General features: G+C 49.6%; 1 protein-coding gene across 9 annotated transcripts in view; it reads left to right on the top strand.

Annotated features, from left to right (window-relative positions):
- TAGAP (T cell activation RhoGTPase activating protein) overlaps positions 1–27,614 on the top strand; it is a 103,956-nt gene that overhangs the window by 38,736 nt on the left and 37,606 nt on the right. For 3 of the 9 annotated variants that reach the window (XM_075924554.1, XM_025180658.2, XM_014569536.3), the window contains exon 3: positions 1,842–2,012. The exons of the other annotated variants lie outside the window; for them this stretch is intronic. In XM_075924554.1, the coding sequence (XP_075780669.1) occupies positions 1,842–2,012 (171 nt within the window). The remainder of the gene's footprint in view (positions 1–1,841; positions 2,013–27,614) is intronic. 9 annotated transcript variants of the gene reach the window in all.

Below are 27,614 nucleotides of genomic sequence, written 5' to 3'. Positions count from 1 at the left end.
AAATTGGGCCCTATTCTGCTCTTACTCACAGTGGAGATTCAACAATGACTCTGAAGTCGATGGAATTCCACTGAAGTAAAACCAGAGTTTCAAAAAGGAGAATAAATCCCACTTTGCACAAGAGTAATTAAGCTACTAGGTGAGAGTGGTAAGCTTGGGAGAAAAAGGCTCCAGGACCCAAATTTATTCAATTTTTAATAAGCTCTTAATATATCCCACCTCCTCCCCGTACTGTCTCTCACCCACAAATCACCTCCTACAAACTGCAACCTTTTGCTTCTCTAAGCAACATTTTTTTATTTTGTAGATGTCAACAAAATCTCCTGAAATTATTTTTTACCATGAGAACATGGTCGTTGTTCAGCATGTGGGATAAGTGAATGTTTAGAAGGAAGCACTGCAATCTCCAAATGTTCAAAACATAGCAGACAATTATTTGTGTATTGACTTTTCTATTAAAAACATATAGTCAATATGGTCCCATAGCTTTGGATTACAAAAGGACAGTGGGTGATAAGTTGGCTTACCAAAAAAAGCCAGGACAGAAGAAAATAAAAAACCAGTTCTGATTGTGACCCCTTCTTTTTCCTTGCAAGCAGTTCCAGATTTCCACTTTATTGAACAAAACTGGGGTGGAGTGGGGGGAATGAAACTGAGGTGAGACTGGGGAAAGAAGGTGGGAGAGGAGGAGAGGGAGCGTGGGGAAGGGGGAAACCTGGGAGGAGGGAGCTGGCAGAAGGAGGCAAGGGGAAGAAGGGGGAGGAGAAGCTCAGGGTTTAGGATTGGGGGTCTCGCAGGCCCAACTGTCTCACAGCACCGCAGGTGCAGGGGCCTCGGCATCCCTGGCGGTGTGGAGAGGGTGTGGAGGAAGAAGCAGGAGGGGGAGAAGGAATGGGAGGAGGAGTGGTAGCTGGGGAGGCAGCAGGGGCTGGAGCAGGAGGCGGCAGCAAGCTCTGCCCCAGGGTTGATGACCACTTGGGGGCACGGACCATCTTGCCCCCCAGGATGCAGTCCACAGCATTAAGTTAGGGGTAGGGGTCTGGATCTGCCCCTGGTTGGGAGCTGCCCCCTGTGGCCCTGGCATACAGCTGCTGCAGATCCTTTATTTTCATGGGAACCTGCTCCTGGGTTCACATGGCCTTTGGTGGCCAGGCTGACAGCCATCCACCTGTAGACAGTTGCGTTCCTCCATTTAATGCAAAGATCATGGACGTTGGAGGCATCCCCCCAAACCTGAATTAGGTCCCTGATTTCCGCACTGGACCAGGCAGGTGCCTGCCTTTTTTGGCCCCACCAGGCTCCTGGGAGCTGGCAGACTGATCCTGGGGAGCGGTGGAGGACTGGCTGGCACTGGCTGCCTGGCTCATGCTGGGGCCACTGGGTCAGGTGCAACGACTGCTGGCTCTGGGCTGGCAGGCTTGGAGCTGGCACAGGCACTGTGGCCAGAGTCTACCCCTTTAAGGGCTCCAGGGAGGGGGAGAGAGAGAGAGGAGTTGTCTTGGTTGTGCCCAGAGTGGCAACCAGGGCACCCTGGGAAGAGCTGGAGGGCCCCCTATTTCGAAATAAGCATCTACACAGCGCTTATTTTGAAATAGCAATTTCGAAATTGGCGCTATTCCTTGTGGAATGAGGTATACCAATTTTGAAATAAGCCTTCCGCTATTTCGATTTAATTTTGAAATAGCGGTTTGGCTGAGTAGATGGTGGTAAAGTTATTTCAAAATAACTTTGCTGTGTAGACATACACTATGTGAGTAACTGCTCCCCAGTGCAAGTTCAGAATCTCATCCTATGAGGTGCAGATCAGAGAAGATTAGAACACCTGTTTGTTTGTTTTCCAGAGATAGTCTGGGGTATCCAGTCTCCATTGAGGAGTGTCCATTTGTGTTGGGCTTGACCAGAGAGAATTCAAAGCTGATCCTGAATGACTGTGTGCAATTGACACAAGACACGAAGACTAAAGAGATTCATCTTTTCCTCTTCACTGATTCACTTATTATCGCCAAGTTAAAGTAAGAATGTAAAATCAAACCTCTCTCCTCTCATCTATAGTCCCTAATTGAGATTAGACATCTGGGGACAAATCCTAACACCGTTACTGCAGCTTTTATTAAGTCAAGCATCTGCTGGAATCACTGACAGTTTTTCATCAGTCAGAACTGGAAGCTAGGGCACATCTACACAGCAGCATTATTTCGGAATAACGACTGTTATTTCAAATTAACAATGTAAGGGTCTACACAGTAATTCCGTTATTTTAAAGTACATTCAAAATAACAGACAACTTATTCTGACTTCTGTTAACCTCATTCCACAAGGAACAATGCCTCTTCCAAAACTGCTATTTCAAAATAGCTGTAGCGTGGATGCTCCACTGCTGCTATTTCGAAATACCTCCTCCCCATGTCCATTCAAAGTAATTATTGCCTAGTGCTTCCTGGGGCTCTAAATCAAGGTAGCACGTCCACATTAGAGGAGTCTGCCTAAGACTAATTTTAAGGCTTCCCTGTAGTGTAGACGTGCTATTTAAAAATAAGCTATTTCAGAGTATTTCTTCCAAAATAGCTTATTCTGAAATAAGTGTGCAGTATAGATGTACCCCTAGATTCTACCACACTTACAAAGAGTAACACTATATTCCAGTGACATCAGTAACATTACTTATGAAGTAAGGTACCACCCAATAAGAGTAATGTGATAGAACTGGGCCCTGAAAAAGTTCACCATTATATAGTCCTACTTTATGTTGGCATCAGTCCAGAGTTGCTTCACTGAATTACTGGAGTGGAGTTATTGGATTGACTGGAGGGTAACTGAGGACAAGAGTTAAACCCCACAGCTGCAATCCAAGGTAATGTGAAAGTTTGTAAGGGTGGCAGAAGTCATTAGGACAGACATTTTGGGTGCTGGGTTTCTGCTCACTTGAAAATAATCATTTGGAGATACAGACAGATCATTTGCTGATACATTATTCCAGTGGTCCCTAACGTGGTGCCCATGGGCGCCATGGTGCCAGCCAGGGCATTTATGTGCGCTCGCTAAATGATCTGGGCTGGCCCTGCCCCCAGTGCGTGAAGCATGCTCAATGCCGGCCCTGGGCACGTGGCCCATGGGCAGCCCCGCCCCCGGGCGCATGGCACATGCGTGGTGCCGGTCCCAGGTGCACGGCTCATGTGGTGCCGGCCCCGGGTGCGTGGCACATGGGCGGCCCCTGCCCTGGGCATGAGGCACGTGCGTGGCCCCGCCCCCGGATGCCTGGCGCATGAGCATCCCCGCCCCCGGGCACCCGGCAGCCCCAAAAGGCTGGGGACCACTGCATTATACATATTGCATGTCACATGCCCCTCAATGGAATGGCTATTCCACTTTAGTTGCATTCATTTTGCGTATGAAAAATCAGGATCAGCCTGAAAACCAATCTGAAAATGTTGTAATGAAAAATGAAGCATGATTAGGTTCCCCACAACAAGGGAAGGGAAAGATTTGCAGCCAAAGCCAGGGTGCCATGGTTAGGGGGCGGGGGGGCGCATCGTGGTCAAGAGACAAAAAAAGGAACAGGGTAGGCCTGGGATGCAGTCCTGGGATACAAGGCCACAGAACAGAATTTAGAGCCTTGGAGGGAGGCAGCGAGGCTTAAGGTAAGGGCAAAGACGGGGGGATGATGAGCTCAAGGACTAGGTGAATGGGGAGCCCAAGGAAGCAGTGGAGGTCAGGGGGGATGGATGCAGAAGCAGTGGGGACCCCAGGCACCCTTTTTCCCAAGGTCAGCCCATAAATTACAAGGCAGCAAGGTGAACAGCATTCTAAGAGTGACAAAACACCTCCAGAGCCAAGTTAAGAACTAGATCCTGCTCTTGTACTGAGGATGTTAGGAAGTGAGTACAGTAAAACTCCAATTGTCCGGCATCCAGTGGTCCGGCACTCCCGATAGTCCAGCACCAACTGGAACCCGGAAGTGCTCTGGCAGCTGCTTCAAGAAGTTGTTAGTCAATTACACTACCGCAGACCAGCCAGCGGAAGTGTAATTGACTAAACTTCTTGAAGCAGCTGCCTGCCTCTCGCCCCCTCTCTGCCGCCGCCGCTTGCAGGCTTTGCCTCCCTGCAAAATGGCGGAGGGTTCGGCCCTCGCTGCGCCATTCCCTGCCAAGCCCCCACCGGAGGCAGTGCGGGTCCCGGGAGACCCATCACAGCCCCTCCGCCGGAGTACCTCCCGATAGTCCAGCATATTTGATAATCCGGCACCACCTGGGTCCCAAAGGTGCCAGATTATCAGAAGTCTACTGTAATTAGCTAATCATGTAGTTTCTAGAAATTCTAGCAACTACACAATTAGTCGGTAAGGAAGGAAGCATTCAGTCGCAGCTCGTGCCGGGTCTGGGACCTACCCCTCACCACAGGCAGAGGCTGCTTCATGGCACCCTCCCCTGCTACCTTCTCCCCATGCTGTTGCAGGAGAGGCAGCACCAGCTCCTGCTTCTCCTGCCTTGCTACCTCTGATACAGAGGCAACAAGAGGGGGGAAATGTGAGTAATTAAGTAGTCAACTCAACTAACCGATAAGCCTAGGCTTATCGATTAGTTGACTACTTGCTTACACCCCTATCTTGTACCTCATGCCAGCAATACTATTTAATGATCGTAAATGAAATTGTTCCTGAGTAAAGCAAACTACACTTGGCAGTGAAAGGATCCTGTGCTAAACCCTGCAATAACCTGAGTGACAAGTGGTTGTCTCTCTTTTCAGATAACAAAACAAATGGTCCTCTTTTTTGCAACATCAAGTTTACACTAATTGTGTTTGGTGACTATAAAGTAAAATTAATTTCTTCAGTTCTATTTCTGTCATTTCTATAATATTTCTAAAAATGAACTAAAAATCCCCTTTCTTTATTCTTTTTAAAAAACATGAATCTCCCCAGTAAGTTATAAACAGACAGTGGGAAAATCCTACTCTTATGCAACTGTAGTGTTGCTGGTTGTTGTTTCTGTGGGGATTTCTCAAAGTTGAACGCATGAGTAAGCGAGAGGCCAAACTGAAAGTGAAACTATGCTGTTTTGGAGTCTTCCTGCAGTTGTGAATGCTACATTCACTGGCTCTTTTCTCCTGAAAGAAACCTGGGTTAACAAACATTGAGGGTGCAGCTATACTACACCCATAGCTTGAAATAAGCTACGCAATGTGAGCTATGCAGAATAGCTTACTTAGTAATTTGGCGCTGTCCATACAACACCAAATTTCGAAATAATCCTCTATTCCAAAACGTCCCTAACTCCTTGGGGAGTTTACAGGGAGGTTTACAGGGAGATTGGAATAGTGACCCTGTTATATTTCAGAATAATGGGATTGCTGTTAAGATGCAGAATAGCTATTTGGGGATACCAGAGTTATCCTGAAATAGAGCTGCAGTGCAGATGTAGCCTGATTGTTTTAGTCACTTGAAGGAGGCCCTAAAAAATATTCAAAGGTCTTGAGCGAAACCACTCATAATTTTTTATTGTAGGTTTTTATGTGAAAACTGGATTTTCAACTGAACAAAAAATGTTGTGAGAAAGATGGTTTGCCTAAAAAGGTCAGTTTTAAGTTGCTGAAATCAGAAATTTTTCAACAACAACAAAAAATTTAAAACTTGATTTCACTGAAATGTTTCAAGAGAAGAAATTATTCCCCAACCAACTTTAGTCTTGAGTTTGTTTTGTGTGGTGCTGCATTAAACTGATTTTTCCTAAGCATCCTCATAACTTTTATCCCATTTTAAAAAACATTTGATTATCATTTGTCTAGCTGATACTATATGGTTGGGTACTACTTGTAATATTTTATTAATTGAAAAAAGTACTATAATCCTGAAAGGTGGACTGTTATGTTTAGGCTACAAAAATATTTTGTCTGAAAGTGACAGAAAAATATCAGAATAGGAAAGGTGGTCCCCAAACCAACTTGAAATCTCTATCCTTTCTCCCACCCTGTCTGTTTAGATAGTAAGCCTTTTGAAAGAGGGGCCATCTGCTACTCAGTCTATTCAGTAGCAAGCACACTGGGAGTCCATGCTTTGTTCTCCCTTGGCCACTACTGTAATAAACATGATTAATTATAACAATGATAATCTCAAAATCCAGGTTTTCAACAGATGAAGCATTGACATGGCAAGTTTTCAGGCAGATACAAGCAAAGTAATGGAAAGAACTCAGGAAATCTTTTCATTAAACTAGAATGCTAGTAACCTCATATTTTAATATCAGTCACTGACTTTCAAGTTAGCAGTGTGCTATGTTTTCCAAGTAGTATACAGAAGACAAATATTTTTATTTCACAAGCATGACTCAAAAATATGTGCACTTACCTTGAAGAAAATATTTAAATTCACATATGGATTAGTTCTTGAATATCAATACTCTATTCACAATCTTTTATCACCATCCAGCTGTAGATCTCCATTTGGAGATCTCTTTCTATTGAGCCAGAACCTTCATGCTTTCACAGAAGGAGATGTGAGTAATCTGCCAATGCTAACTTATTTTAAAGAGGTCTTTGAAACTCAATCAACTCAAGTTGATACTTCAGGGGGAGGGGATGCCCCTTAGATTGCTGTGAGGTAGCTCCAATGGATTAGAGACTTGTAGGAAAAGTTAGAACCACTTTTAAAGCACTTTTATCTGCATGACAAATTACAGTATCTTATGGGAGACAGTCATCTGTTTTGCCCGGGAACGCTCATAATACTATATATATTTTAATAGTCTCTGAGGTGCTACAGAACTACTTATTTTTTTAAAGTTACAGATTAATATGACTACCTCTCTGAGACTTGAGGGACACTGCTATGCAATTGCATATTTTTGGTTCCTTTCTTCCCCTCACAAGCATATGGAACACTAGCATTAAGAGGAGCTCTGCACATTGTAGAAAATGTCCTTAGAGCCTTTTAAAACCACTTATTATGTGATTGTCACATAATAATGTAGAACGTGTATTGACAATAGAAAGTCATTGTACTGAAACAGGTGTCTGAGAGATTCATTGTGACATTGTAGACCAGGCCTGGGCAAAATACAGCCCACAGGCCGGCTCTGGCCCACCAAGCCACCAGATCCGGCCTGCGGAGGCAGCGGGTAGCCTCAGGCAGGCTCCCCAGCTTGCCCTGCAGCCCTGAGCGCCTTGCAGAAACATGGCTGCAGGGCTCCATTTCTGTTTTAAAACTGGAGGGGAGGGGAGGTGTAGTTAGGAGGATTTACTGCCATGGTGTCCTCACAGGTCTCTGGCTCCATCAGTGATAACAAGAAGGCTGCTTGCATGTGTGCTCAATGATCTGGGCCCAATGACCACCGCAGACCCGGAGAGGGCCCCCAAAGACCACAAACCAGATAAGGATCGAAGGTGCCCGGCCAGGTTTATTGCTAAGCGAAGTACAGTAACAGTTGTCAATAGACTCTACTGAACCACTACACACATGTACTTGCCACAATGGAATGACTCAATCAGTGGGACATTTCCCCGGCCCCCAGTCATACAAAGACTGTGTCCCCCCCAGGACACCACTTTATATACAAGTATAAACAAATCACACCTCACTGCTGACATATCAGGTTGCCACTCTGATGCCACTTAGATACCACCCATCACTCTGTACCTTGTAGCTTGATTAGATCATCTCTAGCCATCATGCTGTCATTTTAGACCCTTTCCTGAACCTGGGTCTGTATACGTGAGGAGTGGGTACCAAGGTCTTTTTTAATGAGCTGGTGGCACCATGTGATTTCAACTTATGACTGTACCAATTATTGTTCTGCACCTGGGCCTATTACCAATTAGTGTTTTGCACTCTCAGCCCTGTTTGTGCCACGTTCTGTCTGCAAGGGCCTGCCTCTTGCTCACAGCTAAGCTTTGCTTTATGTTAACCATGTTTTGTCTATTGTTAGCTAGGCCTCAGACCAGGCCTGTGCTGCATGCGCTTATGTTTTAGGCCTTCATCTTACTACAGGGGGAAGTTTTAGAAGCCGCCTCACCCCCGGCACATTCCTATTGGCCAGTTTCTGGCAGAAACCAGCCAATGAGAGCTGCTGGTTGGAGTAACAGGCAGCCAAGAAGAACCACACCCCCTCTCCTGTGCTCAGTTATTCATGAAGTACTTGGCCAGGCAAGCGGACTGGCTGGAAAACATTTTAAGTCTGCACAGGCAGGCTTGTTTGGCAGTTGGCAAGTAAGTGTCTTGGCCACAGCCTGCTTCTGACACCCTAGCCCTTTCCTGCCCCAACTCTCTGCCCCCCCACACACACACACTCACACACTCAATATACCCAAACCCTTTGCCTCCTCCTCTCCCCCAGATCTGGCACCCCAATCTCCTGCCCCAGATCACAATTCCCTCCTACCCCAGATCACATCCCAAACCCCTTCATTCCAGTCCCCTGCCCTAGGTCTTCAACCCAACTCCCTCCAGATTCCAGTCTCCCTCCTGCACCCCAGTCCCTTATCCCAATCTCCCTTCTGCACCCAACCTCCATCCCAGACCCCGCATTTCCATTAATATCATGAAAGGGTGCAGCCCTCGACAACTTTCCAAAATCTTGGAGTGGCCTCCCATCAAAAATTATTGCCCAACCCTGTTGTAGACTATAAATAGACAGAGTTATGTAGGGACTTTTAGCTAAGCATGTGCCCTGTATACCAAAAAAGCTCATCTATAGCACTAGAAAGCAGCATTCTTTTCTGAAAGCTAGCAGGCATTAGCCTGTGTTTGGAAGTATGGAAGTCCCTGATTCTTTTGAGTGTTTTTAAATGTCTGAATCTAAATTTGGAGTGATACACATATCTATTTAGAACCAAATCCAGCCAGCCCCCAGGGAAGATAACGGTACCAGGTACCGGGGAACTTACTGGAGGTAAGAGGAATCTTCTCCATCCCATCAGCATAGCAAGAATGGAGCAGCTCTGCAGTCACTATCCCACTATAGCTGCTGGAATACGTTCTGTGGCCCTACATACGTCACTTCTAAGAGTGGGGGAGAAGGAAAGGGATCAACTGATACAGATCTTCTGGTCCTCCCCTCCACCTCCCATCCTGCCTCACACGACACAACAACAGTACAGAGAGTCCCTGTGGATTGGCTCTGTGCTCTGAATGAGATTTGCACTTCTTGCACACTGCCCCCAAAATCTGCCCCCGCCCACAGGAACTGATTCCAAACACCTGAACCAGTTGAGGCAGATTCCCAGTGAAGTCAATGGCTTTGGGGCCACAGTCACATTGATTTCAGTGGGACCAGGCCTTGCGTGCAAGGTGGCTAAAATATCTTTGTAAATTTCTGATTTAAAAACACGGGGACCACACATAAGACCACATCTCATACTTAACTGACTTGTTCTTTTCCAAGATATACAAGGGCCGCAGCCCACATCGGGTACTGTTTGCTTGCAAATTTCACCGGTTTAAAATAAGCAACAAGCATAGGGAGAGGTTCATTAATACTCAGTGGGGATAAAATGGGATTTTGGTTATCCACTTCTTTCTGCTGGATCAAATAATCGGCTGGACAAACCAATAGCTCTATAAAAAGGGCAATAGGGACTTCAATGTCTACAAAGAGCAGATAGGACCTCATCTGAATCGTTCCCTCACAGTAGGCCAGCAGTGGACAACCATTGGGGTTATTCACTGGCAAGCTGCAAGACTCTTTACATTGAAATCCCCAGGCACGGCCCCCAGCAGCTCCCATTGGCCATGATTCGCCATCCCCAGCCAATGGGAGCTTCAGGAAGCAGTAGCCACCACATCCCTGCAGCCTGCACTGCTTCCCACAGCTTCTATTGGCTGGGAATGGTGAGCCGTGAGGGGGCTGTACCTGTGGACACTGAATGTAAACAACTTGTCTCACGGCCTGATGGGTCTGTGTACATCCCACATCCACAGGTTGCCCGTCACTGCAGTAGACTGTACAGGAAGTCCAGTTACCTATCTCAGAAAACGAAGACCTGAGTCAACTCAAGTTTTAGACTTGTGTGCTTCCAGAAAATCTAGGGAGTAAATTCTCTTCAGAGCGCCTGTGCATCCGAGAAGAGAATTTGAGCCTCAGAACCTGATTCTGATCTTCCATCACAGTAACTCTATTGACTTCAGTGGAACTACTCCTGATATTCATCAGTAAGATCAGAATCAGCGCTCTAACTATTTCAAGAATGACTTGTGAGAATGCCAGAGAGTGAGTGACTGAACTCTGTGACTTGTTTGTTTTCTCACCTTCAACCTATTACACAAAACGGATTATTCTTTGCTCCTTTGCTGTAAGGAATATCATCTCCTAAAATGAAACTGCCATACCAAGTTTAAACCCAGAAGGGATGGCTCCATTCTAAATTCAGGAAAACCAAGTTTCACAAGTGAATCTCTGTCTCCTCTTGAACTACAGCAGTCTCTAATTGACCTCCCACATGCAACAGGCGAAAAGATCGCAATCTCCTCTAATGGACAAGAAGCCCACCACTGTGGTTTGACTTTTCACTCCTCTCCTACACTCAAAAAATATGCTGTTCTCCATCAACCCAATGTTTCTCAGATTACTCATGTAAAGTTTTATATATTGATCTCAAGTCCTCAGGAAATAACAGATCCCCTACACCTTCTGCTTCAGCCATGGTTGTAATATTAACATTAGTAATAGGCAAAGTACTGCTTGAATTTCCCATCAATGCCATTCATTTCTGCTGTGAGTAACTCACTTGTCAGGGCATTGATTGAAAAAGAAAAGAAAAAAAACCCTCTCAATTGTTATTGGTCCCTGATTTCCTCTTAGCAGAGCCAGTGCAGATACAGTTTTCAGTTCTGTTGTTTTGGGGCCGTTAAACAAGTTTCAGTTATTGTATTAGATACATTTCCCATCAGAAATGTTACCAACAATGCCTTGACATGAAATTTTTAAAAGTGATCTGCAATGGAGAAAAAACCTGTGTTTGTGCATTTATTGCTGCTTGTTTAAGCTTCTTTGTGATACAAGGTTTTTTTTCCTTGCTTGCTTCTGACCTAAGAAAGATCAGAATTTTTAAGATTTTGTCTTCCTCATTTTTCTAGAGTTCTCCCGGGAGAACTGAGAAGAGTGGCGTGGAAATATGCTAGTCATCTGAAAAAGCAGAAATGCTAAGTCTTTAACAAATAGCATTTATTCTGCCTGCTTGTTAGGCATTTGAGTTAACTAGTTGTTATCAAAAACATAATTTTTAAAAAATCGGAATAAAAAGTTAATTTTCCCCCTCTCTCAGTTGCTCACATTTCACTTCGTTGGTAGTAGTGATGTTCTTCAGTTGTTCACAGAGTCTTCAAGGGACCCGGATTTCTGACATAAATATGTTGAAAAATTTATTGGGATCTCTTTATGGACTTTAAAGGAGCAAAACAAAAAAACACATTTGTTTTCCTTTGTTAGTCACCTTAAGACCATGTCGGTTCTTTGCTACATTTTGCCATGCCAGCAAGGAGATATAGTTGAAACTGAGAGCAAAATTTGACCAAATATGTTTTATCTGCTCCAATAATTAGGGACAATATCAAACAGTGCTGTTGTTATGGGTAACAGTTTTCTGCAAAACTGAACTAAAACATAGAATGAAGTGATCTCAGTAGCATCAATTATTGCATGAACTGTTAGGTACAATGGGCCAGATTCTCTGCTCTACCTAGTACCCACTGGGTCCAGCAAAGAACAGGGTCTGTATTGAGCCACTTGCAGTTCCATTATTTTCTTTCCAACCTTGACGCTAGAATTAGGTTACAGGCTACAGCAACCTCTAGGACAGGGGCTGCTTTAACACACACCAGCTGGCAGGGGTAAAGATAGTCTCTTCCTCCCTGCACTGGTCCCCTGCTCAAAGGTGGCATAGTCACAGGCCTCCTGGAAGAGCTGGCGTAAAGAGGTGCACACAGTAGTCTTTTTCCCACAAAGGCAGACAATGTTTTGGTTAAAAAAAAAACCTGCCTTAGGAATGGATTTTTACTAGGGCTAGACACTCTGCTTCTGACAACATAAGAATTAAACCAGACCTTCACCCAAACTCAAGTGAAATCTTTGTTTAGCTTAAATAAAGTTGGTTTGCCTGGGCATAAAGTAGGGGGCAGAAAGAAGAAGCTTATATGGCCATAATATTGCATATTTCATCTTCCTCTGGATCATCTAATGCTGGCCACTGATCAAGACAAACTGGTGGACTAGACAGATCACAGATCTGATATGGAATGGCAGTTCCTGTCTTAGATTTTTTAATAGAAGCTGACCTAAGCTGGAAAGTTCAGATCTGTATCCAAACCATCCAGCAATTTAAGAGTGTTCAGATACAGAGTTTAGGTTCAGGTTCACCACTAGGTTTTTCCCCCCGTTCATGCCTCCACGCTCTTTGGTTTCAGTCAAACTGAAGGAGAAGTTCCAGAATATTGTAAGAAAGATGGTCTTTGCGGTATTGCTGAACTGGACAGAATCAAGAAGTAGTAAAGGGCTCATGAGAGATTCTGGTTTTATAAGCTTGTCAGACTGATATCTAGAACATATACTGTGCTGAGCATGCTTGCAAACTGAACTTTTGGAGCTTTGCCCATCCAGAGGTATTATCCACCTCTAAACAAAATACAAAGTGAGTGCATGACTTCTGCAGGGAGAAGTGCATGACTTCTGCATCCATGTGCCCTGGGGGCCCTTTGCTGCCAGCATAAATTTGAGCATCCCTCAGTCTGTTTTAATATGCATGGGGAATAGAAGCGTAGCTCACTGAGGCTGTGTCTAGACTACAAAGTTCTAACGGAAAAGGATAACACAAATTGCAAATTGCAGTTTGCGTATCTTTTTCTGCTTTTCTTCCGAAAGAGGCTTTTCCAACAATTGACCCGTCTACACTGTGCCAATTGACGGGGGGAAAGCCTGTTTCGGAACATCCCTTCTTCCTCGTAGAACAAGGTTTACAGGGATGCCAAAAAAATGTACCTGCTTTTCCAAAATAAATTTCGGAAAAGCAGACGTGTTCCTTGTATGCAGCAGAGCTTTTCCAGAATACCAGAGGTATCCCAGAAAAAACTGCAGTCTAGACATACTCTAACACTACTTCTAGACTGCATCATTTTTGCGGAAGAGGAAATACAAATGAAGTGTTCATTAGCATTTCTCGTGCTCTCATTTGCATAGTCTCTTCCGATCCTTTTTGTGGAAGAGGTTTTTGCAGAAAAAAAAAGCGCAGTGTAGATGGGGACATTTTTTCACAAAAAATCCCCTTTTGTGCAAGATCCCTTATTCCTTAAAAATGATATTTAGAGGATCTTGCGCAAAAGGGTTTTTTGTGAAAAATGGCCGTCTACACTGCGGGTTTTTTCCACAAAACCTCTTCCACAAAAAGGATCGGAAGAGACTATGGAAATGAGAGTGCAAGAAATGCTAATGAACACTTCATGTGCATTTCCTCTTCCACAAAAATGATGTGGTCTAGACATAGCCTGTGGCAGAATGCAGTGGTGAGACTATCCCTTTAATCTGGGCTTAGTGAAGCACCCCAAAATATAGATGAGCCTGATGGAATACAAATTTGTGCAGGGTCTGTATTTTTCTTCCAACTGGAAATAATAAACAAAATACTTAGAAATACTGATGCTGTTTACATGCAGCATAACTATATGTTTTAATTGCCTGGGTTCTGTTGATTTTAGACCAGGGTAGGGGAACCTTCCTTCAGTCAGTCACCAATGACCCTGTGGCGGGGTGGCCCCGCCCCTCCCGGAAACCGCCGGGACGCTGCAATCGCGGGGGAAGGACTCACCCCCCGGAGGGGAGCAGAGCACGGCCCGCCGTCCTCAAGCGGGGGCGCCGGCACACCGGCCGGGTAACGAGCCGGGGCCGGCAGGCAAGGCAGGGGCGGGGGTGCCGGCATACCGGCCGGGTGACGAGCCGGGGCCGGCCGGCAGCGCCGAAAGGGGGCGGAGCCGAGCAGGCGCGGGGGAGCTGTCAGTGGGAGGACGGCCCTGGGAGGGGCCGGAGGCTGATGAGGGGGGTGACGTCATCTGCCTGCGCCCGGCGGGCAGTTTAAAAAGCGGCAATATAGCAGCCATAAGGGGGGACGCCGAGGAGACGTACCCCCCCTGTAAGCCCGCGAGCGGGCGGCAGTATTGGAGGCCCTGGGCAGGGTCAGAGGAAGGGCCGAGGTGAGCCTATGAGACCCGGGGGAAGAAGCAGCCCAGGGCGGGGACGCGGACCCTGAGGGCAGGGGAGTTTAGGGGTCTCGACCCCCCCTGCTAGGTGGGGGAGTCTCTTCCCCGACCTTAGGGCCCTGGGCTGGGGTCCGGAGAGAGGGCGGGCCCGGACCCCCTTCCCCCAACCGCCTAACCAAACCCAACAGAGTCGGGCGCGTTAAGGCGCCAGCATTCAGAAAACCGAGGGGGGCGGACGTAAGCCCCTCCGCACAGGGGGAGACCCCTACACGTGGTGGAGAATGTGGGCATAGTGGGCCCCGAATCGGGGGTTCGGATAAGAGGAAGGATTAATGAAGTCTTGATTGCCAGGAGACAATGGAAGCCAACAAAATTCTGGAATGGTGGACCGAGACCCAGAAGGTACAGCAGCAGCAGCAGATGCAGGCGCTGCAACAGCTCCTCAACCAGCTCCAGGAGCGTCAGGAGCAGATGGCGCGAAGCGCACCAGTGACGGTACCGGGGACAGTAGCAGGGTCTGGAGGAGGAGAGGGGGTCGGCACCCAATTGCCCATACGGCTAACGAAACTAGGGCCGGAAGATGACCCCGAGGCATTCCTGGTTACGTTCGAGAGGGTGGCCGCGGCCGCAAAGTGGCCACCCGAGCATTGGGCCACCCTCCTCGCACCGTACCTGTCAGGGCCGGCCCAGCTAGCATACCGAGGGATGTCCGCCAGCGATGCCTTATGTTACTATAAGGTTAAAGAGGCTATTCTGGACCAATTGGGGGTGACTCCCGAGACCCACCGCCGGCGGTTTAGGGAGGCCAGGTACGACTCCCGCGAGCGACCACGGGCGGTGGCACAACGGGTTAAGGAAGCAGGGATGAGATGGCTGGAACCAGAGACGAAGACGGGGGCTCAGGTGGCGGACCTCGTGATACTCGAACAATACGTCAGCATCCTCCCCGCGGAGGGGCAGCGGTGGGTACGGCGGCACCTTCCGGAGACTCTGGATGAAGCGGTGACCCTCATGGAACACTACTTAGCCGCAGAGGGGCCAGAGGGGAAAGGAACCGCTGGGGCACCGAGAGAACCCCGAAGGAACGAGGCGGGGATGGGTAAGCCCACGGGAGCCCCACGGGCTGCGGAAAGCGCCGGGAGTTCCCTAGGCCCCCTCCCGACGAGGAGGTTGGCACCCCGGTGGAACCGGCCGACCGGGGAGGCCAGGGGGGACCGGGCGACCGAAATGGGACCGGGCACCCCGCCACCCGAGGGAGCTCCGAAGGTGGTCTGCTACCAGTGCGGCCAAGAGGGCCATTATAAGCGGGACTGCACCCTGATGGACTGCACCTTCGGGCAGAGGCGTGCTGGGAGCGCGGACAGGAAGGCGGCCGGCGCAGCTCAGGTAATTAAACGTCTGTGGGTTAATGGGAACCCGGTGGAGGCCATCCTCGACTCGGGATGCGGGCAAACCATCGTTCGAAGGGACGTAATACTCCCAGGGCGGGCCCGGGGTGCCCCCATAGCCCTCCGGTGCGTCCACGGAGATATTCATTACTACCCTACGACCCGGGTACGGATAGGGGACGGGGAGTTGGAAGGAGATTGTGTAGTCGCCGTCGGCCCTAAGCTAGCGTACCCCCTCCTGCTGGGGCGGGACTGGCCCGGCCTGAAGCGACTCCTAGGACAGTGGGACAGCGGAACCCAGCCTAAAAGGGAGCCAGAAACAGGGCAGGGGACCTTGGTAGCCCAAGGAGAGCAAGATGAGGGGGGGGCCGAGCCAGCAAGAACTCCGGACGCCGGGACACCGCCCGCCAGCCGGCTTGATGTAGAAGAAGGGGACTTCCTCACTCAACAACGCGAGGACCCCACACTACGGGCGGCCTGGGAGCAGGTGTGCACTACAAGCGAGCCACAGGAGGGGGACCCACCCATCCAGCCGGACGGGCCGCGATTCGAGGTAAAAGACGACCGCCTGTACCGGGTGGCGTCGGGGGAACTCCCTGGGGAAGAAAGGTGGCAGCTGTTGGTCCCAAGACCGTACCGGTGGAAGGTCCTGGAATTGGCCCACGAACACCCGTGGGCCGGGCACCTGGGCAGGGAGAAAACACAACAGAAAATACTCCAGAGATTCTATTGGCCGGGGGTGTACCAGGAGGTTAAGAATTTCTGTAACTCCTGCCCCCAGTGTCAGCGGACAGCCGGGGGCCGGGTCCCGCCAGCTCCCCTGGTGCCCCTGCCGGTGGTAGGGACCCCCTTTGAGAGGGTAGCATTAGACCTGGTAGGTCCGCTCGAGAAATCTGGGCGTGGACATAATTACATCTTGGTCATCGTAGACTACGCCACCCGGTGCCCCGAGGCAGTGCCCCTGAAAAGAGCCACCGCCCCCGCCATAGCGGAGGCATTAGTTAAGCTATTCTCATGGGTCGGGCTACCCAGGGAGTTACTGACAGACCAGGGGACGAATTTAACGTCAAAGGTGATGACGGAACTGTGTAAGGTCTTGCAGATCAGGAAGCTCCGGACGTCGGTATATCACCCCCAAACCGATGGGCTGGTGGAGCGATTTAACCGCACATTGAAGGGGATGCTGCGGAAGTTCGCACAGGATGAGCCCCGGGAATGGGATAAGCTGCTGCCGGCACTGATGTTCGCCGCCAGAGAGGTACCGCAGGCATCGCTCGGGTACTCCCCCTTCGAGCTGTTATACGGGCGGCGACCACGGGGGATCCTGGACCTCGTAAAGGAGGGATGGGAAACGTCAGTGTCACCTGCCTTGGGGGCCGCCCAGTACGTACAGAAACTGAGGGGAACCCTCCACGACCTAGCGGGCCGGGCCCGAGCGAACCTAGAGAAGGCTCAAGAGGGGCAGAAGGCCTACTATGATAGAAAGGCGCAGGTGAGGGAGTTCGAACCAGGCGAACAGGTTCTACTATTGCTGCCCAGCGGGGAGTCTAAGCTCCTGGCCCACTGGCAGGGACCTTTCCGGGTAATCAGGAAACTTGGCCCGGTCGACTATGAGGTTCGGGTAGACGGGAACCGCCGGGCAACCCAAATTTATCATGTCAACCTCTTAAAGAAGTGGCATCCACGGGAGGCCCTCCTGATCGACCCTCGGGACACTGACATTGAATTGGGGCCGTGGGGGGAGCCGGAGGTGAGGATCGAGGGCATACAGGTCGGAGAAGAGCTCCCGGGCCCAAGGCGAGAACAGTTGCACCACCTGCTCGACCAGTTCAGAACGGTACTAACCAGCCGACCCGGACAGACCTCGTTGGTACAACACAAGATCGAGACTGAACCCGGCAGAGTGGTAAGAGATAATATGCGCCCGCTTCCCCGGAAGTTATGGGGCACGGTGAAAGAAGAACTCCAAGCCATGTTGGAGTGGGGGGTCATACAGGAATCGCGTAGTGAATGGCGAAGCCCCATTGTTTTGGTACCCAAAACAGATGGATCGACGAGGTTCTGCATTGACTTCCGCAAAGTCAACGCGATCTCGCGATTTGATGCATACCCCATGCCGCGGATAGATGAGTTACTGGGACGCCTGGGGAGGGCCGCCTATTTGTCGACCCTCGACTTAACGAAGGGATATTGGCAGATCCCCCTCTCCCCCGAAGCCCAGGCGAAAACGGCGTTCGCCACCCCCTTTGGGTTGTACCAATTCAAAAACATGCCGTTCGGACTGCATGGGGCCGCGGCGACTTTTCAGAGACTCATGAATCAGGTCTTAAGGGACCATCAGGACTACGCCGCGGCTTACATTGACGATATCGTGATATTCAGTGACTCCTGGGAGAAACACTTAGAGCACATTACGAGCGTATTAAGGGCACTGAGGGAAGCGGGACTCACGGCCAACCCAAAGAAATGTCAATTTGGGAGGGCCGAAGTTTCGTATCTGGGGTACACGGTAGGGAGAGGGAAGCTGAAGCCTCTAGTAGATAAGGTCCAGGCGGTACGGGAACACCCCACCCCAACGACAAAAAGGAAGGTACGACAGTTCCTGGGATTGGCGGGGTATTATAGACGGTTTATCCCGAATTTTTCCTCCGTGGCCGCCCCACTGACAGACCTCACAAGGAAAGGACAACCCGAGAGGGTGAAGTGGACCACGGCGTGCGACGACGCGTTTCAGGAGCTGAAAGACCGGTTGATCCGGGCCCCGGTGCTGGCCCAGCCCGACTTTAACAAACCTTTTACCTTGCAGACTGACGCGTCAGAAGTGGGGTTAGGGGCGGTACTGACGCAAGAGGAGGAGGGACAGGAACACCCCATCCTCTATCTGAGTCGTAAACTGTTCCCTCGGGAGAAGGGGTATGCGACGATTGAAAAGGAGGCATTGGCCCTCAAGTGGGCTGTCGATTCACTAAGATACTTTCTTCTAGGCGATGAATTTACCGTGGTGACGGACCACGCCCCGCTGCAATGGATGCAGCAGATGAAGGACACGAACCCACGGATTTTGAGATGGTACCTCAGCTTACAGCCATATAAATTCCGAGTCGTGCACCGCCCGGGGTCCGCCAACGGGAACGCAGACTGGCTGTCTCGGTCGGCGGGAAACACAGAAACCAGAACTGCGAGTATGGCACTAGACTTAAGGGGGAAGGTGTGTGGCGGGGTGGCCCCGCCCCTCCCGGAAACCGCCGGGACGCTGCAATCGCGGGGGAAGGACTCACCCCCCGGAGGGGAGCAGAGCACGGCCCGCCGTCCTCAAGCGGGGGCGCCGGCACACCGGCCGGGTAACGAGCCGGGGCCGGCAGGCAAGGCAGGGGCGGGGGTGCCGGCATACCGGCCGGGTGACGAGCCGGGGCCGGCCGGCAGCGCCGAAAGGGGGCGGAGCCGAGCAGGCGCGGGGGAGCTGTCAGTGGGAGGACGGCCCTGGGAGGGGCCGGAGGCTGATGAGGGGGGTGACGTCATCTGCCTGCGCCCGGCGGGCAGTTTAAAAAGCGGCAATATAGCAGCCATAAGGGGGGACGCCGAGGAGACGTACCCCCCCTGTAAGCCCGCGAGCGGGCGGCAGTATTGGAGGCCCTGGGCAGGGTCAGAGGAAGGGCCGAGGTGAGCCTATGAGACCCGGGGGAAGAAGCAGCCCAGGGCGGGGACGCGGACCCTGAGGGCAGGGGAGTTTAGGGGTCTCGACCCCCCCTGCTAGGTGGGGGAGTCTCTTCCCCGACCTTAGGGCCCTGGGCTGGGGTCCGGAGAGAGGGCGGGCCCGGACCCCCTTCCCCCAACCGCCTAACCAAACCCAACAGAGTCGGGCGCGTTAAGGCGCCAGCATTCAGAAAACCGAGGGGGGCGGACGTAAGCCCCTCCGCACAGGGGGAGACCCCTACAGACCCACAGAAAAAATCAGTTGGGGGCCACAACCAAGAAGAAAAAGCACACAAAAACCCCCAGCAACAACCTTCACTCACCTTCTCCCAAGTGAGAAAAAGCAAACCAACCACACCTCATTCACAGTCAACTCAGTCCAGCAGGGGTTTGGTGCTGAAGGTTGGGGCTTCCCCTGCAGACACTGCTCATACACCAGCCCCACGGAGCAGCTGAGGCTTGACACTTCCAGACCACGGGAAGGAGATTTCCCACCAGCCAGATCAAATTAAGCAGGGAGTCAAATCCAGTCCACCGGTCAGAGAATCTCCACCCCTGCCTTAGACAATAGACTTTCATGAGGACCAGAGCATTCAAATGCAGAAATATTCCTATCTACAGCTGAAAGGAATAGACTTCTTAGCTTCTAATTGTTAAGGTTTTTGTTTGACTCCAATTGTCTGTCTGGAATGAAAGCCACCCATAACAGTTTTCTTTGCAAATTATGCTGGCTCAACAATATGCACAGTTCTAGTTGATCGCCACCAATTTTAAAAGATCTAGAAAAAGTCACAGGAATGCCCCTGATTTTAGTCCATTACAGTGGCTGCATGTCTCAATTGCATTTGACAGCTATTGCATGAACCATTAGGTACAATGGGCCAGAGTCTCTGCTCTATCCAGCTCTACCCAGCACCACCCACCCCCACTTGGTTCTGCAAAGAACAGGGGCTATCTAGAGCCACTTACAGTTCCCTGATTTTCTTCCCAAATTTGATGGCAGAATTAGGTTACAGGCTACAACAACCTCTAGGATAGGGGATGCTTTAACACAGTAGCTGGCAATGCTCCCCAAGGAGCCATTCACCATCTGAGGATAGCTGGAGTGCAGTCACTCTGACTATGCCTCCTCTTCATCCTCACTATGTCCATCTCTGCCCCTTACATGTGCCCTAACATAAGGGACGTGTCGCTGAGTCTGCTACGCTTTCTATGCAGTGCCCTCTTCCAGGCCAGGGGATCAGGGTGAGGAGACTCTGGCCTGAGCAGCCCAAGGGGAATAAAGCAGGGCAAAAAATCTACCTGAATATTACAAGTGCAAACCATGTGCTATGTTTTCAAAGTCGAGCCACAGTGTTTTAATATAAGTATCAGAAAAACAGAATCCCTTCAGCTGTGCATGCCCGCCTGTGAAACACAGCAGACCTGAAGTCTTCCTTTCTGTGCAGGATTCCTAAAGCCTGCTCATTCTTGAATTCATTTCTGAAATGTTCATGCTGTAGTCACCTACCCATGTGAGAAATGGAAACCAATTGCTTAAATTCAGCTAGATTGGTGTTAGTAGCCGATGGTTTCTCAGAGACTTGGGTGAAATGACTTTGTCACAAGACAGTTGGATAGTATTTGTCAAAGCAAGAATTTGACATGTAGCTGTTTTGGGTTTAGTCCACAAATCATTTAAAACCATTCCTGGCTCAGGCAAATATAGTCACTATTTATAACTCTTCACCAAAGAGTTTGGAGGAACAGTATTCAGACAATGTCATGAGTTTCGTTGCATTTACTAACTATGCACAGGGTTCCCAATCCATGGTGTACGATTGGCCACGTGATACTGTCTGTTTCATGTTTGAATGACTAACAGGAAAATGACAAATTGCAAATCATTCATCATTGTGTATTGACAAATATTTTCATAACTACTGGAAGTCACCCAAATATTCGCAAACTATGAACAATCTGAGCAATGATTCAAAGTGAAGTTTTTTATCTAGGAAAGTATTTTGTGAGATTGCTTTTTCTTCTCCCTGCAGCAGTCACAGTCCAGTGCCTAGTAAACAGCTGTAAACCTCACAGAAAATATCACTATAATTGACACTCATTAGAACTCTCATGATTTGGCCTGAGGATCGAACCAGAGATGAGCTCTCCCAGGCAGAGTTAAGCCATCTTGATGGTGCAGTGCAGGGAAGCTTGCATAGCTGTTGTCCATGCTCAGGCCCTCCAACGAGGGGGCAAAACAGGCAACTGTCCCAGGGCCCAGTGATTCAAAAGGACCGGGGGTTCTCAGCCACTGCCACTGCCACACTGGCAGCAACCAGAGTCCATGGGCCTTTACATTGCTGCTGGAGCGCCATGTGACATACTTCAGGTGGCTCTGAGGGCTGCCCAGGGACAGAGGAGGAGCAGCATGCACTGGGCAGTGCTGAGGGCTAACTGCCCCCAGCTCTACCTCCTCTGAGAGCACAGAGTTGCCTCCGCACCTTACCTAGGAGTTCAGCAAGTCTGTTGGTCCCCCTGCCCATGCTGTCCCTGTAAACAAAGAATTTCAGTCATTTAGGTTTATAATCTAGCACAGTTCAGGGACAAAACTCTCCTTAAAGAAAAAGCACCAAAGAAACAGGCAATGCTGCTTTCCTGTGGATGAGATGAAAAGGACACAGCAGAAAAACTGTGGCAGGGTTCAGTTTTAGAAAATGTGCACAATTAGCCACCCAGTCATGAAGCAAGATTCTAGCCTGCGCAGACTAGTCATGTGATTCAGTCACATGAGCCCACTTTACCCTACTGCTGTTCCTTTCACTCAAGATAATCAGCAGGTTAATTCCTTCTGGGTTCTGTTTCTTCTCATATTTTGTAGCATTTTGGATTTTTTTCAAACAGTTAACAAGAGAAGTAAGCAAAAAAAAAAGGCTGATAAAGACATATAAGTCCTAGGAGATTAAGATAGTGGCTGGACTTCTATTCTTTCATTTGTAGATTTAGCTGTGACATAAATATAAAATTAGAGCATCTTATCAGGTTGCAGCTGTTGATGCCTCCCTACCACCTGCCTCATTCAGCTGGCAAGAGAGAAGAGATGTGTTCTGGGCCAAGTAACACACAGTTTAACAGCCTCCCACGTATACATAAAAAAGGCCTAACATTTCAGAGCCCACGTCTTCTCTTCTTGAGGAGGAGGGTGTGAAAAAATGGGCCCGATTCTCCTCTGACTCACACCCTTTTAAACTGGGATAACTTCATTGACTTCACTGGACTCTCTCCTGACTTAGTGAGGTAAGACATGCTAGGTGTGGTGCACTGTCCCATCTAGTGGCACCAGGGGCAGATATGGGGCAGGACGAGCGGGGCAGCTGCCCCAGGCCCCGCGCTTCAAGAAGCCCCGCGCATGTGCCATGGCAAAGGGGGGCCCCGCGAAATTATGCTGCCCTGGGCCCCGCGAAATGGTCATCTGCCCCTGAGTGGCACTGACAGCACTTATAAAGAGAATAATAAGTCTGCTCTACAGCCTTAGCTGAGAGCCAGCTGGCTCTCAGATCAAGTGGTAGAGGCTCATGTACTAAGCTCCAGAAGACCCATCTTTGGTTCTGCCAGCAGGCGATCAGGGTCTGTTGGAGTTACATAAGTGTAATCAGAATTCTCCTTTGTCTCATTTTATCATTTACATCATTATTCTGATCTGGTAGCTTTTTACAGTCACTCTCCACCCAGGTGTAAATACCAAGGGCAAAGGAGTGGAAAATCAAGGTCAGTAGATCCCGGCCTGCAGAGCCGTAAGAGCTTTGAGATTCTGTTAAGCTGGTGAAACCAGGCCCTATGGAATAGCCCTGATACAAGAAGGCTTCCTAGGGGTTGTAGAGCTCACCAAAGGGACACCTGTGCTGTCCCCCCCTCATAACCACAACATAGCCTGCACCCCTAGTCTGAGAGGAAGTAAAACATGGAAGTGGTTTAAGCCCACCACTGCCCCCTTCCTCTCCGTGCCTGCACAGACCAGAGCTTACCTGGAACAGAGACCCTGACCCAGCAACCAAAGTCTCTGCCTTTGCAATTCTACAAGCCCAGATGTTAGCAGAGCCTATTTGAGTTGAGGTTTCCAATTTCCATGCAATTGTTACATTTTAAAACTCGGTGATGCTGCCCAGGGTTATCCCCCTTATTATGAGGAAGTTATAGCTGCGTCTGCTATAGGTCAGCTCCCCAACTCCCCGGACAGCACCAACACTCCTTTTAGGCCTTTTAGGTCCCTCTGTTACTCTGCAGCTCAGCAGTAGGCACGCTGCACTCCTTGAGCCTTCTCAGCATGTCCCTGGAATGTCCAGCCCTGTGTCCACTAGACACCCACCGTATCCACAGATCCAGTGCTTCCAACACAGCCGTATACCCCCGCTTGCCAGTGTCACTTCAGAGCACTGCTCTGCTTACCTCAGAGCACTTCTCTTCATTTATAGTGACACCAAGCATACACTTATTTAATGTAGCACAGAGATTCAAGTCATAGCAAGAAAAAATATTAGAAACAAACAGTTATTTACCAAATAACACCATAACATGCATTCTAGAGCCTAGAATTAACAAGATACTCTCCTGTCTAACAATGTACGACTCACCCAAAATTCCTGCAGCAAATTTACAGCCAAGCTGTGATCCTCCTTCCACAGAGACTACTATGTTGTCAGCTTGCCTCCCAAGTGAAAGATCCAGTGTCTGTCTTTGTCCTCCTAGATTTACCAGAACAATCCTTTGTTTTTATTCATAAGCCACATGTTTGTTTGTTCCTGCAGATTTACTCCCTTGTGGATTTTGCAGTCTCTCAGTACACAATTGGCTATCTATGTGTAAGCAGGGGAATGGTCCCGCTATTGTGGGGAACTTTCCTGGCTTCTATACTACCCTGGTGAAATGGACCAGCGAAAGGATCTGAGTCCCCGCTCCCACTTCTTTTACCCAAAGGCCTCCCTGACCCTGAGGGCTCCTCTCCCACTCTCCTGAGTAGCAAAGTCCAAAAAATTCCAACAGGGCCAGGTTTTCTGGGGCTTAATCCCCGACCTTGTAGTCACTTGGGGCAAGGGCTGGGGTGTCCCCACTCCGGGGTGCTCTCTGCACACTGCATGCTTTCTTGACCCAGTGATCATTACATATAGTTCAAATCAATTTTTTTAATACAATTTATTAAACAACTCGTTAAAAAAAAAGTATACGGAAAAACGAGAAAGGTTAAATGAGAACACATAGTCCTGCTCTGTAGCATGGGGACATCACAAACAGCAGTCTGCAGACTGTTCACAGTCTGTTCCTTATAAGTCCCAGGGCTCTTTCTCAGGCCCTGGCTGTGCTGCAGGGGGGCTACAGGTTGGACATGCTTGCTCTGGCAGTGACCACAGGGCCTCAGGATTTAGGTGGCAGAATCCCTCTCCCAGTTGGAGTTACAACCCCTCTCCAAGTCTGGCCTGCAGGGCCTATTGGCTGGTGGCATGTCCCTGCCCAGAGCCTCTTTTCCCCCCTGTGCTGGTCCCAGCTGCTCACCACACCCAGCTGCAGACTGTACTGCTTCACCAGACTCCAGCTCCTTGTGTTGCTTCTCTGACTCCTTTGGCTCTCTGGTCACTGCGGGTCTGCTGCTCAGTACAGGGTCTGCGCTCCTTGGGCTGTGTGTGTGGCTCTGTCACTGCAGGTCTGCCCCTCAGCGCAGCTTGCACTCCTTGGGCTGTGTGTGCCTGGCTCTGACACTGCAGGTCTGTCTCTCCACACAGCTTGCTCTTCCTGCTGCTCTTCTCAGCTCTCTCCTTTTCTCACAGAGACCCAGAAAACCCCAGCTCACACAGAGGACAGGACCTGGCCTTCTAATTCTCTCATTGATCTGTCCAACCTGTCAATCAGGCTGAGCTGGAGTGTTGATCTCTTCCCATTGTCCCTGGGGCCTGTCAGTCTCAAGGCCCTGATTTCTCATGGACCCTTCCCCTTTGGTACTGGGAGCTGGCCAACCAAAAACTCCCACTGAGTTTTAGTAAGGTGCTAACAATCCCCTTATATATGAAAAGAGCCATACATCGTGAGGCACATTTTACACAATACACAAATGGCCAGACAGAGAGAGAGAAGTGTAGGTCCACCGCCAAGCAACATTTCATAGCAAATGAAGCATATCTGATCACACACAAGAGAAAAGGTGTGCCTATCTTTTTTAATGTAATATAATATGAAAATAATAAAATTATTAACCCAGCACTGAATAAGGATAAAATTGTTTCTTCAGGAAGCAAGTACAGGTCACCTGCATGTCTCCAAGGGTTACTTCTTCATTGGAAAATGAAGAAGCTAAACATAAGTCAGTGTGACACTGTTGCAAAAAAAGCAAACATGATTCTGGGATGCATGAACAGGAATGTTGTGAAAAAGACACGAGAAATCATTCTTCTGCTCTAGTCTGCACTGATTAGGCCTCAGTTAGAGTATTACATCCACATCTGGGCACCACATTTCAGGAAAGATGTGGAGAAATTGGGAAGCATCCAGAGAAGAGGAACAAAAATGATTAAAGGTCTAGAAAACATTCCGTCAGAGGAAAGACTGACAAAATTGGGTTTGTTTAGTTTGGAAAAGAGAAGACTGAGAGGGAGCATGATAGTAGCTTTCAAGTACCTAAAAGAGTGTTACAAGAAGGAGAAAAATTGTTCTCTTTGACCTCTAATGATAAGGCAGGAAGCAATGGACTTAAATTGCAGCAAGGGAGGTTTAGGTTGGACAGTAGGAAAAACTTTCTAACTGTCAGAATGGCTAAACACTGGAATAAATTGCCTTGGAAGGTTGTGGAATCTCCATCACTGGAGATATTTAAGAGCAGGTTGGTTAGACATCTATCAGGGATGATCTAGATCAGCATTTCCCAAACTATGGGCCGTGGCCCAGTACCGGGCTGCAGGAAAAAAATATCGGGCCTCAGCGTGGCTGCCGGTAGGGGAGCAGAGCAGGGTAGGCTGGGAGGAGGTGACAGCGGGGGGGAGGGAGAACCGGCCGCCGAGAAGAAAGGTTGAGGGCAGCTGGGCTGTCCCGCAAAGATCAGGGCAGGAGGGTGGGCGGCCGGTGGAAGCAGGGTTAGGGGTAGCAAGGCTGTCCCGTGGAGATCCAGGTGGGTGGGTGACGGGCGGCAGAAGCAGGATTGGAGGCAGCGGCACTGTCCCGCAGAGATCCAGGTGGGCGGGTGGCAGAAGCAGGGTTGGTGGCAACGGGGCTGTCCTGTGGAGATGGGGGGGAGGGGGCAAGCGGGCAGCAGAAGCAGGGTTGGAGGCAGGGGTGCTGTCCTGTGGAGATGGGGCAGGGAGGAGGCAAGCGGGCGGCGGAAGCAGGGTTGGGGGCAGCGGGACTGTTCTGCGGAGATCGGGGAGGCTAGTGGGGGGTGGAAGCAAGGTTGGGGGTTGGGGGGCTGTCCCACAGAGATGGGGGGGCAGACAGGCAGGTGGTGGAAGCAGGGTTGGAGGCAGTGGGGCTGTCCAACAGAAATCGGGGAGGACAGGCGGCGGAATCAGGGCTGGATGGGGAGCAGGGGGGCTGGCCAGGTGAGAACAGGAGGAAGAGGACGGGAGAACCAGCTGCGGGAAGCAGGGCTGGACTGGGGCAGCTGGGCTGGTTGGGGGGGTCTTTGGGGGAGCAGGGCTGACTGGGAGAGATTGATGGGTGGCGGGGGGAACTGGCTGACGGAAGCAGGGCTAGACGGGGGCAGGAGGACTTCTCTGGGAGATCGGGAGGAGAAGGGGGGGGAGCGGGACTGACCTGCACACATGCAGACTCTACAGACCCTGGCAGAGGAGTGAGTCTGCCTGGGGATTCCATTCCCTCCCCCGCCATCCCCATATCCTCCCTTGAGTAGTTGCGAACTGCCTGGTAGGTAGACGCACTCAGGCAGCGTGAGCACATCTACTATCCAGGCAGTTCGCAGCTAAGGGCTGATGCACCTAATTATAATAAAACTTACCTACTTAGAAAATACCAGACATTTTATATGTCTGGTAATTTCTCAATTTGTTTCTCAGACAAAACCCTCAAATACCAGATTGTCTGGTACAAAACTGGACACCTGGCAACCCTACCCTTCCTTGCACCCTCCCTCCTAGCCAGATACCCTACACCCAGTCTGCTCCTGCTCCCACCTCCTGGAGGGCCCATGCAGCACCGGGTCCCCCAAGCCCTGGCCCAGGCTGGATGGAGGATGCAGCCGAGTGAAAACTGAAAATTTATTCATTTTTAATTCTTTTTTTTATATGTGTTTAAATTTTTGGGCTGCAAAAAACAGTACTAAAAAAACTGGGTTCCAACTAAAGTAAAAAGTTTGGGAATCCCTAATCTAGCCAGCTTTCTATACATCT

This window comes from Pelodiscus sinensis, chromosome 3, assembly GCF_049634645.1.
Source record: "Pelodiscus sinensis isolate JC-2024 chromosome 3, ASM4963464v1, whole genome shotgun sequence".
NCBI classification, from domain to species: Eukaryota; Metazoa; Chordata; order Testudines; family Trionychidae; genus Pelodiscus; species Pelodiscus sinensis.
This window is presented reverse-complemented; position numbering and strand designations above follow the sequence as displayed.